This window comes from Panthera tigris, chromosome C2, assembly GCF_018350195.1.
Source record: "Panthera tigris isolate Pti1 chromosome C2, P.tigris_Pti1_mat1.1, whole genome shotgun sequence".
NCBI lineage: Eukaryota > Metazoa > Chordata > Mammalia > Carnivora > Felidae > Panthera > Panthera tigris.
The window spans coordinates 120420439-120435135 of NC_056668.1; the positions used below are offsets into that span (position 1 = coordinate 120420439).

At 35.3% G+C, this 14697-nt stretch overlaps 1 protein-coding gene and 1 non-coding gene across 7 annotated transcripts in view; both read left to right on the forward strand.

Annotated features, from left to right (window-relative positions):
• The window catches only part of TFDP2 (transcription factor Dp-2), a 188498-nt gene that overhangs the window by 61851 nt on the left and 111950 nt on the right, over window positions 1-14697 (forward strand). For 5 of the 6 annotated variants that reach the window (XM_042998662.1, XM_007086342.3, XM_042998659.1 and 2 more), the window contains one exon: window positions 3227-3293. In XM_042998662.1, coding sequence (XP_042854596.1) covers window positions 3227-3293 — 67 coding nt within the window. Of the gene's footprint in view, window positions 1-945; window positions 1023-3226; window positions 3294-14697 lie in introns of all 6 variants that reach the window. The other variant, XM_042998660.1, reaches the window with a different exon arrangement.
• Window positions 8875-8947, forward strand: TRNAN-GUU. The gene has a single exon. It is a non-coding gene; the product is annotated as a tRNA-Asn (tRNA).

Consider the following 14697-nt stretch of genomic DNA (forward strand, 5'->3'; position numbering starts at 1 on the left):
ACCACTGAGGCACCCCAAGTTATTTCCATTTTTTTTTTAAACTTTCTTTCTTTCTTTCTTTCTTTTTTCTTTCTTTTTTTTTTTTTCTTACTCATTGGATTATTCTCATAAGGCAAAGTCTTAATGAAATTACTGGCCGAAAGGGTGTGTGCTTTTGGGGGCTTTTGTTTCATATTGCTAAATTGCATTTCAGAAAGGTTGCACCAATTTATATATTCATCAGTGGTATATGAGAGTGCCATTCCCCTTTCTTTTTTTTTTTTTTTTAATGTTTATTTTTGAGAGAAAGAAAAAGTGAATGCATGAGAGCAGGGGAGGGAGCAGAGAGAAGGGGACAGAGGATCTGAAGCAGGCTCTGTGCTGTCAGCAGTGAGCTCTAGGCTCCAACTCATGAACTGTGAGATCATGACCTGAGTAGCTCAACTGACTGGGCCACTCAGGCACCCCCCCCCCCCGTTATTTTCTTTTTAATCTTTGTCAGTATAATCAGCAAAAAATGGTATGTAATTTATTCATTTCCCTCATTACTAACTAAGTCAAACTGGTATGTTGTATGTTCATTCATTCATTGGTCCCTTGCATCTCCTATGAATTGACTGTCAGTGTTGAAAAGTTAAAAGCCATTACCATTACCATTTGAATAACAATCCACACTTGAACATTGCTTTCATTAATAATCATATTCACATAATTATTTAATTTGATCTAAGGAGCTCTCTGAGTTTGTTGTGCACGTGTTTTGTCAGCTCCATTTTGCAGTGATTGTTCCAAGATCACCTTGCTTGTAAATGTCAGAGCTGAACTTGGAATACAAATCATCTCATTCTGAATCTTGTCTTTCAGTTGTCAATCTAAATATGTTAATGTCAATGAAATTATAATGCTGTTAGTGGGAAATATGGTTTTATTCTTAAAAACTAGGCTTGGATATTTTTTATTCTACAGACATTTAGTGACTGTTTACAGTGTGCAGCACAGTGTTTGAATAACCCAGTAGAAGCCTTTTCTCAGGACCTTGTTAGGTAAAAAATTTTACATAAAATGAGTTCACCTTTTTCTTTTGCTCTGTGAACCATTATTATTATATCCTTTTTAAGTAGAATAAGGAAAAAGGCTGTCTTTAAATGCCTTTCCTAGCCAACTTTTTCTATTCTCAAATAATCCTTTTCTTTGTCTTTAAACTGTAAAGTGTTTATGAAAGCAGAAATTATTGCATTTTTGAAATTTTAATTAAATTAATTTTAGTGTTTATTTAAAGTCTAGATACAAACACTTCTCCATCTACTGGACCCAAATCAGCATATAGTTTGACCCACAACTGACCTTTGTCTTTTTAGTGTGTAATTTGTTGGTTATTAAGATGCAAATGTACTTCTGTTTAAAAGTTTCCAAATTGATTCACTGCTTCACTCTGCAGAAGTTGGCCATTAAGAGCAGGTGTTTAAGCATAACAGTAACTCAGTAACTGTGAACTCTCTCCACTGTGAATATGTGGTTTCAGTTGAGGTTTTTGCCGTTATCTTTGTTTAGTAACAAAAAGGTATAAACTAATGCTTTTGAAATAATTGTAACACATGTATTAAATGATCACATTGTATTAACCTTGGAATATTAAAGTCTGTCTTCGCCTTCTTTGCTTTCTTTTTACAGTAGAACACCAATGAAAGTTTTGTCTTTCTCTTTTTATAGCAAAAAATTTTGTTATAAAAGGGCGGCATGTTAGTGATGCCACAGTAAACTCTTGGCATTTACAAGTAAAGCTCGCCATTAATATTTGTGAACAACTCTGGAGATCCATGTAGTGGTAATTTGTTGCAAATTTTGTTGCAAAGGGTTTACTTCTAATAGCATACTTATAAGAAGCTAGATAGAATTAAGTATCTGCACCATTATATACATAGGATTAAGAAGCTGCATTTTAGATGTCTTCTGCTCAGCTGCTGTCATAAAAATTTGGTATTCAATGAGAGAAATAGGTTTGCATCAGAATTACTTTTCCATGATGTGAATGATATGTAGAAATATTTCTGGTAACATATCTCTTGACAAAAAGAAACAGCTATTAGTAGTGCATTTGAATTATTAAATAATGAAATAATTAGCTCTTACATTATGAAATTGTGAAGTATCAAATGAGTTCTCATGAAGAATATATAATGCTAATACAGTGTGTAGTTTAAAAACAACACAAGTGCACAGACATAAAGTTATAAACCTTTGTGTGCTTTAAGATCTTTTCAGTGTGGTAGTACTTTGAAAGGATGTTTGAGGTACCAAGTTAGCATTTGGTAGATTACAAATCTACAAGGATTAAAACAATAGCATAATAGTAATAGTAGAACAACTTATTAGAATCTTGCTTTATGTCAAGTTTTCAAAAATGTAGAGTCTTTTCATTCCTGGCTCTATAATAAATTTTTTAAACTCTGTTTGATGATACTACTGTATTTAGCTCTATGATTCCAAGAAGTCCAGTGGCCATCACATTAAATGAAATAAATTGCCTCAAGGTGAATTTATAGTTACACTTGTTATAGATAGCCCCCAGGTATCATATTAAAGTAATGAAGGTTAACATGAATTGAGCACTTTGTGCCTTACACTGGGCTAGATGCTTTATATGAATTATCTTAATCTTTCTAATAACCTAAACTGATGATAAACACTTCTAGCACCAGTTCAGAAGACTGAGGTATAGAGAGCTTGTGTGATTTGAACATGACCATGTGTCTTACTGAACCAGAATATGAGCCCAAGCAGTTGTATTTGAGACCAGTAGATCTCACCTCTGTGGTATAGTATTAATGGTCTTTATCTGATCCATTACGTATCACAATGTTGAAAAACGCATAATAGGCAGTGATTGTGAACAGTAAAAATTAAGGGCAACATGAAAATGGAATTTTGGTAAATCTGTTGGCAGCTTCATGGCTGCCACAACTTGCTTTCAAAAAAAACCATCAGTAAAATCTGTAGGTCTCAGTTCTGCTCACAAGTAACATTATTTCATTGATTTTTATCTTAATCTGTACAATTCCTGCTTTTCCCATTGCAAGCAACATTTTCTTTTAATTTCTACTCCTATTGTTGATATAATTAATTCATTTTTATGTGGCTGTGTTTATTATTTTACATGGAATCTTCAGTGGAAGGTATAAAATAACTTATTAAATGATCACATAATACTTAAGATTCTATTTTTAATTTTTAAAACTATTTTATTCAGGTTGGTTTGCCTTCCACAAATGCAGAACTAAGAGGATTTATAGATCAGAATCTCAGTCCAACAAAAGGTAAGGACAGTTGAATAGAAATTTTCTGCATTGAGCCAGTTTGATTGCATTTGTTTTATAAAATATGCAGCTATGAGTATTACTTTACGTATAATGATTGTTATATAATATCACTGGGTTGTGTTATAATATACCAAATAACTTATATCATATGAAACTCAGTTCTGAGAGGTGGGGAGAGAGTGAGGTTGAGTGTGTGTGATATTTGTGTTACTTTTCTCCATCTCTTTCCTAAGAGGTCTCTAAGACCACCCTTGATAAATGATCCTCCTGCTGTTGAAAGTAACTGTTCAAGCTACTTTTTTCTTGATTTTCTTGTTGGATAGTCCTACATCCTAGTAGTTTAACTTGTAAGGAAGTACAGTAGAATGAATGAATATACATAACATTTCTGTATCTAATATATGGTTTACTGGAGGAATGCTTATATCAGAAATCTGACCCACCAGTACAGGAATTTATGCAGGACACTGTCTGTATCTTTCAGTATGTATCTTTCATCAGTATCTTTTAGTATGTAAAGATAATATACTGAAATATTTATGGTTGAAATGATACGATGTTTGGGATTGCTTCACAATAATCCACTGGGGGAAGAAGAGTAAAGTGAGTGAAATTATAGATAAACTGTCTATGAGTTGATTAAGTATTTTAAGCTGGGTGGATAGCTGTAAGGGGTTTCATTATTCCTTTCTCTCTTCCTTTGTATCTGTTTGAAATTTTTCATTATAAAGGTAGGAACAAAATAGATGTCATTATATACACATAGCTATGAGAGAAACATCAGCTTCCTCAAAGGGTTTATGTCCAAGGTAGGCTATATGCTCTGGAGAGAAGAGTAGAGAAGTCTGTATTTCAGTATTAAAAAAATCTAGTTTAATAATGAGAATGTCTGTGAGAATTTAATTATGTGTATGAAACAGTGAAAGAGACACCAGAAGCCTTAATGCTTTTCATTTTCCCCCAATTTTTTCATTGTAGTAAAATACACAGAACATAAAATTTACAACTTTAACCATTTTTACGTGTACAGCTCAGTGGTATTAAGTACATTCATGTTGTGTGGCCATCACCACCATCCATATCCATAACTCTTTTCACCTTGTGAAATTCAAATTCTATACTCTTTAAACAATAACCCCCCACTCTCCTTTTCCCTGTTGTCTCTGGCAACCACTGTTCTTCCTGTCTCTATGATTTTGACTACTCTAGGTACCACATGTAAGTGGAATCCTAATAGTAATTGTCATTTTGTGACTGGCTTATTTCAGTTAACATAATGTCCTCAAGGTTCATCTATATTGTAGTATATGTCAAAATTTCCTTCCTTTTTAAGGCTGAATACTATTCTATTGTGTATGTATACCACTTTTGCTTATCATTCATCCATCACTGGACACCTGGGTTGCTTCAGTGTTTTAGCTGTTGTGGATAATGCTTTTATGAATAAGGGAGTACAAATATCTCTTTGGGACCCTTCTTTTAATTCTTTTGGGTATATACCTAGAAGTGGAATTTCTGTGTCATATGGTAATTCTATTTTTAATTTTTTGGAGGAATTACCATTCTGATTTCCACAGTAGCTGTACCATTTTACATCCCTACCAACAGTGCACAAAGGTTCCAGTTTCTCCACATCCTTGTCAACATTTATTTGTTTTTTGTTTTATTATAGCCATCCTGGTAGATATGAAGTGATATCTCACTGTAATTTTGATTTGCATTTCTTTAGTAACTAGTCGTGTTGAGCATCTTTTTATGTGCTTACTGGCCATTTATATATCTTCTTTGAAAGGTCTACTCCAGTTTTTGGAGTTGTGTTTTAGGGATTCTTTATGTATGCTGGATATTGATCCCTTACGAGATAAATGATTTGCAGATATTTTCTTCTGTTCAGTAGGTTGTCTTTTCTCTTTCTTGATCATCTCTTTGGATGTGCAAAAGTTCTTTATTTAGCGAAGTCTAGTTCATCTGTTTTTTTCTTTTGTTGTCTGTGCTTTTCTTGTCACATCCATCACATGGTTGCCAAATCCAGTGTCATGAAGATTTTCCTCAATGCTTCCTTCTGAGAATTGTATAGTCTTGGTTCTTTAGTTTAGGTCTTTGATCCATTTTGAGTTAATTTTTATATAAGGTAAGGATCAAATTGGCATATGGATAACCAGTTTTTCCGTTACTGTTTATAATAGAGGTCAAGGTCTTAGCACCCTTGTCAAAAATAAGTTGGCCATATATGTGAAGGTTTATTTCTGGGCTTTTTATTATTTCCCCTTAGTATATATGTCTGTCCATATGTCAGTACCATAATGGGGTTTTTTAAATTAATTAATTTATTTTTGAGAGAGAGAAAGCAGGCGGGAGTGGCAGAGAGAGAGGGAGACGGAATCCCGAGCAAGCTCTGTGCTGTCAGCACAGAGCCCAGTGTGGGGCTCAAACTCACAGAATGGTGAGATCATGACCTGAGCCAAAACCAAGAGTCGGACACTTAACTGACTGAGCCACCCAGGCACCCCCAGTACCATTATGTTTTAAATTATTGTAGTTTTGTAATAAGTTTCAAAGTTGAGAAGTGTGAGCCCTTTAACATTATTATTTTTTAAGATTATTCTGCTATTTAGGATTCCTTGTAATTCCACATGAATTTGAGGATCAGCTTTTCCATTTCTGTAAAAAAAAAAAAAAAGGCTGTTAGAATTTTGATCGAGATTGCATTGAATCTGTAAATCGCTTTAGTTTTATTGACACCTTAACAATGTGAAGTCTTCCTATTCATCAAAATATTTCATATATTCAGGGCCTGTTTGATTGTATCATTTCTTTTTGAAGTAAGAAATATGTTCTGGAAATAGATAATGGTGGTGATGGTTATACAACTTTGTGAACATACTGGAAACCACTGAATTGTACTTTAAAAGGTAAATTTTTGGTATGTGAATTATACCTTTATTTAAAAAAAAAAAAAAAGCCACCAACCACTTTCTTTAACTTGATGTCTGTTTCCAGCTCTGATTTGTTCTTCCCCTCATTGTCAAACTTCTGGAAGAAGCTATACACTTATAATCCCATTCTCAGCTTTAATTTACTCCTCTGCCCAATGTAATCTGGCTTTGACTCCAATAATCCACTGAAACTGCTCTTGGTCTTTGTTTTTTTTCTTTGTTGTTTATCAGCTTTTCATGCAGTTAATTTCCCCTCTTGTTTTTTAAATAATATTTTACTTTTAGAATAGTTTTAGATATGCAGAGAAATTATAGAGAGAGTTCAAGAGAGTTCTCATAAACCCCTTAGTCAGTTTCTCCTACTGCTAACATCATACATTGGTTTAGTACAGTTTTTTCAATTAATGAGCCAAAATCAACGTATGTTAATTAACAGAAGTCCAACTTCTTCAGATTTCCTTAATTTTTAGCTAATGTTCTCTTTCTGTTCCAGGAGAGCATCCAGGATACCACATTACATTTCATGACCATCATCCTTAGCCTCCTTTTGGCTATGACAGTATCTCAGACTTTCTGTGTTTTTAATGACAGTTTTGAGGAGTGTTCAGGTATTTTGTAGAATGTCCCTCCATTGGGATTTTTCTGATGTGTTTCTCATGATTAGATTGGAGTTATGAGTTTTTGAGAAGAACCACAGAGATAAAGTGCCATTCTCATCACAGCATATCAAAGGTCCATACTATCAACATGACTTATCATTGTCGATGTGAACTTTGATCACTTGGCTGAGGTAATGTTTGTCCTGCTTCTGTACTATAAAGTGACTTTTTAACCTCTCCCCCTTTCCATACTGTAGTCTTTGGAAAGAAGTCATTATGTGGAACCCATATTTGAGAAGTGGAGAGGTTGCTCTACTTCTGGGAGGGGGAGTATCTACATAATTTATTTGGAATTCTTTTCCACCCTAGATTTGTCTCTTCTCTCTTGTTTCTTCACTTATTTATTTAATGCTTGATTTATATTATTTAGTTTGTACCTGATATTTCGTTTATACTCTGGGTTATAGTCCAATACTTACTTAATTTTCTGCTTGAGTTGATACAGCTGTGGCCACAGTTGGTTTTCTGTGTTCCTTTGGCATATGTCCCTTGTTGTGGGTGTGGTTTTGTGTTTGTTTTTGTTTTGAGCGCTTATTTCTTTAGCACTCCAAGATGTTCCAGGCTCATTTTACATTATTTCTTGCCTACTTCTCAGATCAGCCATTTTCCCAAAGATTCCTGATTCCTTTTAATGGAGAATGTTATTAGAAACCAAGATCTCGGTGCTGGATGAACTCATTGCTCCTGGGATGGTGTCTTTCTTTTTGAATCACTCGTTTTTATGTGTCTGTGATACCACACTTTTTAAGACTTTCATAAGAAAGCAGTATAGTGTAGCAGTTAAGAACAAGGGCTCTAGAGGACTCAGTGTGATCTGATCTTGGTTGTACTTCTTACACCCAACCAAGTGTGTAAACCTGAGCAAGTTGATCTCCCTAAACCAAAGTATCCACATCTATAATGAAGCAGGTAGCAATAAGTTGCTTAGAGAGTGTCTAAGGATTAAATGAGGTAGTGCACATAAATCACTTAGTACAACACCTAGCACATAGTAAGCATTCATTAAGTGCTTGCTCCTTTTCCTCATATTAATATTTTCATCTTCCTTTTTGTCTGCTCTCTTTCAGTCTACTCTGCTGGCTCTCTCTCTGTCTCCTAAATGTTAATGTTCCAGGGGCAACTTGGGTGGCTCAGTCAGTTAAGTGTCCAACTTTGGCTCAAGTCATGATCTCGTGGTTCATGGGTTCGAGCCCTGCGTCAGGCTGTGTGCTGACAGCTCAGAGCCTGGAGCCTGCTTCGGATTCTGTGTCTCCCTCTCTCTCTGCCCCTCCCCTGCTTGTGCTCTGTTTCTCTCTTAAAAATAAATAAAAACATTAACAAATTTTTTAAATGTTAGTTTTCCATGGGGTTTTGTCTTAGGGTTTTTTTCTCATTTTGTAAATTCTCCACAGGCAATTTCATCTATTCATCATTGCTGTAGTTATCATTTACTTTGTATATGGACTATTGTCAAATCTATATCTCTGACCCAAATTTGTCTTGAGATTTTGTATAGCCAGTTGCTTATTGGATGCCTTCACTGAGTAACTTAAAGCATCTCAGGCTCAAACTCCAGAATTAAAGTAATTATTTCACCTCTCAAAACCTGCTTTCCCCTTTTCCTTATCTTACTGAATAGTAGTACCATCCACCCTTTGCCTAAACCAGAGATTGAGGTCTCATATTTGATTCCTTTTCTTTCTCTCTGCTTCTAGTCAAATCATTTATAAGGCTTGTTGGTTCTGCGTCCTCAGTCTCTCAGTCCTCCCCAACCGTTTTCTCTATCTTTGTTGCTAATATCTTAGTTCAGACTACGATAAATCGTTTCCTGGATTACTGTGACTGTTGTACTTACTTCCAGATTTCTTTCTTTCTGTTTCATTACTGTAGTATAGCTCTCAAACACAAACCTCAACAGTCTTTCCATGTTAAAAAAATTAGTTTAGTAGTTCCTTATTGCCCTCAAGATAAAGTCTAAACTCTGATTTGAAAGATCTGTGGGGCGCCTGGCTGGCTCAGTTGGTAGAGCATGTGACTGTTGATCTCAGGGTTGTGAGTTTGAGCCCCATGTTGGGTGTAGAGATTACTTAAAAATAAAATCTTAAAAAAATAAATCAAATAAAAAATCCTTCATGTTAGAGTTCTTGCTTTTATCCAGAGCCTTATCTCAGATACCTCTTCTTCTGCCACTTTGCACTACGTTCTCTCTTTCACTTTCTGTCTCTGTCTGTCTCCGTCCATCTGTACACACCTCTCTGTGCCTGGAACTCTGTGATCCCTGACATGGTCTTCTACTCCACTCCTGACACATATTACACCTGGCTAATTTCAGTTCATTATTCACATCTAAGTTTACGTCTTATTTCCACTTGGCCCATAAGCCTCTAATACTCTCTCCTTATCCCTTTTGTAGTATTTATCACACTGTACTTTAATGACTCATTTACTTATTTGTCCCCCTCCCCGGACTCTGTAAGTCAAAAACTTTTTCTTAATTCATCATTGTATCTCTAGGACAAGTATTTCAAAGTATCTATCCCACAGTATCTGTCTCAAACTAGGAACATCGTTGAAAGAATGTTATGTCCTTACCTTCTGTCTATAATTTCTTTGACCACTGGGCAAATTCCTATTTACTCTTTAAAATCTAGCTGACCACGAATTCCTTTGTAGCTCCTTGTTACTACAGTTCCTTTCTGTTAGTTAACCTTTGGACCCTGTACATACTATATTATTGTCCTTATCACATTATATTGTATTTCTTTATAGATTGTCCTTTTCTTTTGCTAAACTCTGAGCTCCTTGAGAGCAGGGTCCTTTTTCCTATTTTTGTCTTCAGAATCTCGCTTGGTGTCTAGCACAGTTATATTCAGTAAATACTGAATTGCAAGAGTTTGTTTTGCTATGTTTCCAGACTTGTAATAAAAATGTTTATTTATCTAAATGTTGAGAAGTAAGCGTAGAAGGAACTTACCTTAAAACTTTCTGAACAAAGTGTTAAGGAATTTAGAGTGAGGAAGGTTTCTGAACTTTTTGTCTTAGGACACATAACTAAGAGTTGGAGCTTAAAAATTACTAATTAATTAAAATAAGAACAAGCCTGAAGATAATTATATTCAGTCATAACCAGGCGAGTAGTAGAGGATTTAAAAGCAATAGAGTATTTGTATGTCCTGGTTATGAATCATGTAACTGTGCATTATTGAGGAAAACGAAAGGTAAAAATCCTGTGACATACAACTTCACTTTGTGTGGTGTCAAAAGTCCATCAGTGTCTTTGGTGAAGACCAAGGATCTCTCAGTTATCTGGGAGGTGGATGCTGTTGGGTGGTCTGTACGTTTGGATATTTCTGCATGTGGAAAAAGGCCATACTTGCCTGCAAGCTATACACAGTCCTCTGGGAAGCTGCCTGATCAGCAGCTGCTAGGAGGGTTGCACTTGTGGGATGAATTGCTCATGTCTTTGCAGGCAAGTGAGGTCTGCCATATATTCCCCGCTTGTTCCTTTATAACCTCAGCAGAGCAATTCCACTTTGCCAGCTCCTTCATTGCTTGCACATCAGATTTAAAATATGCATATCTTATACTGACTGCCAGTTCTCCACTATCCAAGAGATTGCAATACCCTATGGCTATTAAAAGTTCAGCCTATTAAAATGAATTCAGCAACTTGAAAGAGGGAATCACTGAATAATCAAACAGATTCCTCCTGTGGAAACAGAGCTAATGGAAAAGATGAGAGAAAGCCGTGATAGAAAAGGGAATGAAAACTCTCAAGAGGATACAGTTGCAACATAGAAAAAGTTGTTTTGGAACTGAAAATATATTCAGAATTCTTAAATCTAAGAAAGATTGAAAATAAGAAATGGCCAAAGATGTACAATGAGCAAAACAATATTGATATCAAATAAAATACACTAAAAGTTTCAAGGCATTAAAGGGAAGAAAGGAATATTGTATAGTGAAACAAGGGAAAAAAATCCAACCAACAACCAAATTTTTAGAAAATGGGCAAACCTTGTGAATAAGGGGTGCCTGGGTGGCTCAGTTGGTTAAGCATCCAACTTCAGCTCAGGTCATCATCTCGTGGTCCATGGTCCGTGAGTTCGAGCCCCACGTCTGGCTCTGTGCTGACAGCTCAGAGCCCGGAGCCTGCTTTGGATTCTGTGTCTCCCTCTATTTGCCTCTCCCCCTCTCACGCTCTGTCTCTGTCTCAAAATAATAAACATTAAAAAGAAAGTTATGAATAAACAGTTACAGAAAAAGAAATATTAATGGTTCTTACACAGATAAAAAGGTACTGTACCTCATTCATAAAACGTGTAATTTGAAAGTACACTGAATACCACTTTCCACTCTATAAGATTGGTGAATATTAAGAAGTTTGATAAAACACTGTTGTGAAGAGTATAGGGTAACATGTTCTCTCACACTGCTGGTAGGAGCATAAATTAGTACAGCCTTTATGGGAAGCAATTTCACAGTACTGTAATTGATTTATCATTCACATTTCCTATAACCCATCAATCCCAGTTTTAAGAATTGATTCTACTGATGTGCTAGCAAATAGGGAAAGTGAAGCTTAATGTTTGCAGTATTACATGTAATAGCAAAATATTGGAAACTCTTAAGCTCATTGGTAAGATTTGATTAAATAGTGTTCAATATGTACAAAGGAATACTATGCAGATATAAATTTGGGAATGAGAATGCTATGTACAGGTATGGAATGGGGGCGCCTGGGTGGCTCCTTCAGTTAAGCATCCTACTCAGTCTCAGCTCAGGTCTTGATCTGTGGTTGTGAGTTCAAGCACCACATTGGGCTGGGTGTGAAGCCTACTTAAAAAATTTTTTTTGTTTAATATAGAATGATCTACAAAGATACATTATTAAGTGCAGAACAATGTACTATATATATAACCATTTGTTTAAATAGAGGTGTAATACAAACACATAATGTTTCTTGTAAGAAAACACAAAGGCTTGACATTCATTATCTGGTGGTAGAGAAACAGTGTCTTTCACAAAGAAGTTTTTAATTTTAATAAAGTCCAACCCGACAGGTTTTTCTTTCATGGATCATGCTTTTTGGTTGTATCTAAAAAGTCATTGCCACAAGCACCTGGCTAGCTCATTCAGTACAGCATGTGATTCTTGATATTGTGGTCATGATTTCAAGCCCCACATTGGGTGCAGAGACTTCTTAAAAAAAAAAAAAAAGTCATTACTAAATTTGAAAGCACTTTCATAGTCTCCTGGGGCTTTAAAAAAATTTTTTTTAATGTTTATTTTTGAGAAAGAGACAGAGCACGAGTAGGGGAGGGACAAAGAGAGAGGGAGACACGGCATCTGAAGCAGGCTCCAGGCTCCGAGCTATCAGCACAGAGCCCGATGCAGGGCTTGAACTCTCGAACCTCAAGATCATGACCTGAGCCAAAGTCGGACACTCAACCAACTAAGCCACCCAGGCGCCCCTGTTTTTCTTCTAGGAATTTTGCTGTTTACATTTAGGTCAGTGATCCGTTTTGAGTTTATTTTGTTAGAGGTGTAAGATTTATTTCTAATTTTTTTTTTTTTTTTTGCATGTAGATGTCTAGTGTTTCCAGCTTCATTTGTTGAAAAGACTCCTTTCTCCACTGAATCTCCTTTGACCTTTGTCAAAGATGAGTTGAATATATTTATGGGGTTCTATTTCTAGGCTCTTTTTTCTATTCTATTGATCTATTTTCCTGTTCTCTTGCTGATACCAAATTGTCTTCATTACTGTGGATTGATAGTAGTCTTAAAGTTGAATAGTGGCAATGTTAGCTATTCTGAGTCTTTTGCCTTTTCACGTAAATTTTAGAATTAGTTTGTTGATATCCACAAAATAACTTACTGGGATTTTGACTGAGTTTGTATTGAATCTGTACATCAAATTGGGAATAACTGACATCTTAACAATATTGATTCTTCCTATCCATGATGGAACATCTCTCCCTTTTGGGGGTGTTGAATTGTATAAGTTCTTTATGTATTTTGGATACTAACCTGTTATCAGGTATGTCACTTGCAATTATCTTCTCCCATTCCATAGTTTGCCTTTTGTTGATTGTTTCCTTTGCTGTGCAGAAGCTTTTTATTTTGATGAAGTCCTAGTAGTTTATTTTTTCTAGTGCTTCCCTTGCCTCAAGAGACATATCTAGAAAGAAGTTGATACAGCCAATGTCAAAGAAGTTATTGCCTGTGCTCTCTTCTAGGATTTTTATGGTTTCAGGTCTCCCATTAAGGTCTTTAATCCATTTTGGGTTTATTTTTGTGTATGCTGTAAGAAAGTGGTCCAGTTTCATTATTGAGTATGTTGTTGTCCAATTTTCCCAACACCATTTGTTGAAGAGACATCCTTTTTCCCATTGGATATTCTTTCCTGCTTTGTCAAAGATTAATTGGCCATATAACTGTGGGTTCATTTCTGGGTTTTCTATTCTGTTCCATTGATCTATGTGTCTGTTTTTGTGACAGTATCATACTGTTTTGATTACTTCAGCCTTGTAATATAACTTGAAGTCTGGATAAATTCCCTAGAATCTTCTACATATACTGTCATCTGTGATTAAAGACAATTTCACTTTTCCTTTCCAATTTGTATTTCTTTTTTCTTTCTTGATATCACTGATTAGGACTTCCAGTTCAAAGTTGAATAGAAATGGTGAGAGCAGAAATCCTTGCTGTGTTCCTGATCTTAGGAGGAAAGAAAGCATCTAGTCTGTGTTATTAGGTATGATGTTAGCTGTAGAGCTTTCCCATAGCTGCCTTCCATCTGGTTGAGTAAGTTTCCTTCTATTCTTAGTTTTCTGAGTATTTTGATCATGAATGGTTGTTGGATTTTGTTGTTTTTTTCTGTACTAATTTATTACAATGATTATATGGGGGGTATCTGTAGCCCATGAATATGGTGAATTACATTGATTGATGTTTACATGTCACAAAAACTTTGAATTCCCTGGACAAATACCACTTAGTTATGAGAGAATCTTTTAAATTCTCCATTTGGAGAGTATTATTGCTTAGAACCTGTTCTGTGCTATTTTTAATCCTTTCCAGTCAAGAGATGATTGTAGGATCCCTGAGTAGCAACAGGGAACCAGCTAGGGTCAGAGTACATATATCTGTAGTGAAACTAATTGTTTCAGGTTTTGTAATGTTTTTGAACAGATCTTCATAGCCTGGGAACAGGAATAAAGGAATTTGTGGACAAAGCAGTAGGAACAGAAGGAATTCACAGTTTCACAAAAAGTGTTGCTGGAATGGCTCCCTATAGGGACCATAATAGTGCATTTCTGCCAAGAAAGGAATGTGAGCACTTTATTTCTTGATAAGAAAAAATTTTAAAGGAGTTGGAAAGGTGAAAAAGGTAGGGAATTGGTGTTAAAGATCATTTCACTGTTCAAATTCTTAAAAGTAAATTAGCTTACATATTTTAGATTTGTATGTTTAATGTAAAAGGCTACTAACGTTTGCCCATAGGCTCTTTCTCGGAGTTTACTTAATGATTTAAGTCCTGAAATATCTAGTAAGCTTTTATTTTATTTTATTTTATTTTATTTTATTTTATTTTATTTTATTTTAATTCCTCTAAACAGTAGGTATAAGCAACATTTGGTTGCTATTTCTATAAAGATTCTTTGGCAGGGTTCTAAATCTAAGGTCATGTTAGGGTGAGTTTGGCCTCTCTTACTGTGCAAGACTTAGTAAGAGATTGTGTTTTAATAAACACAGTGAATGGTTCTGGCTTTGCCTTTTGAATCTGGGTTTGGTTTCAGGATATTTAAAAATATCTTAATGATC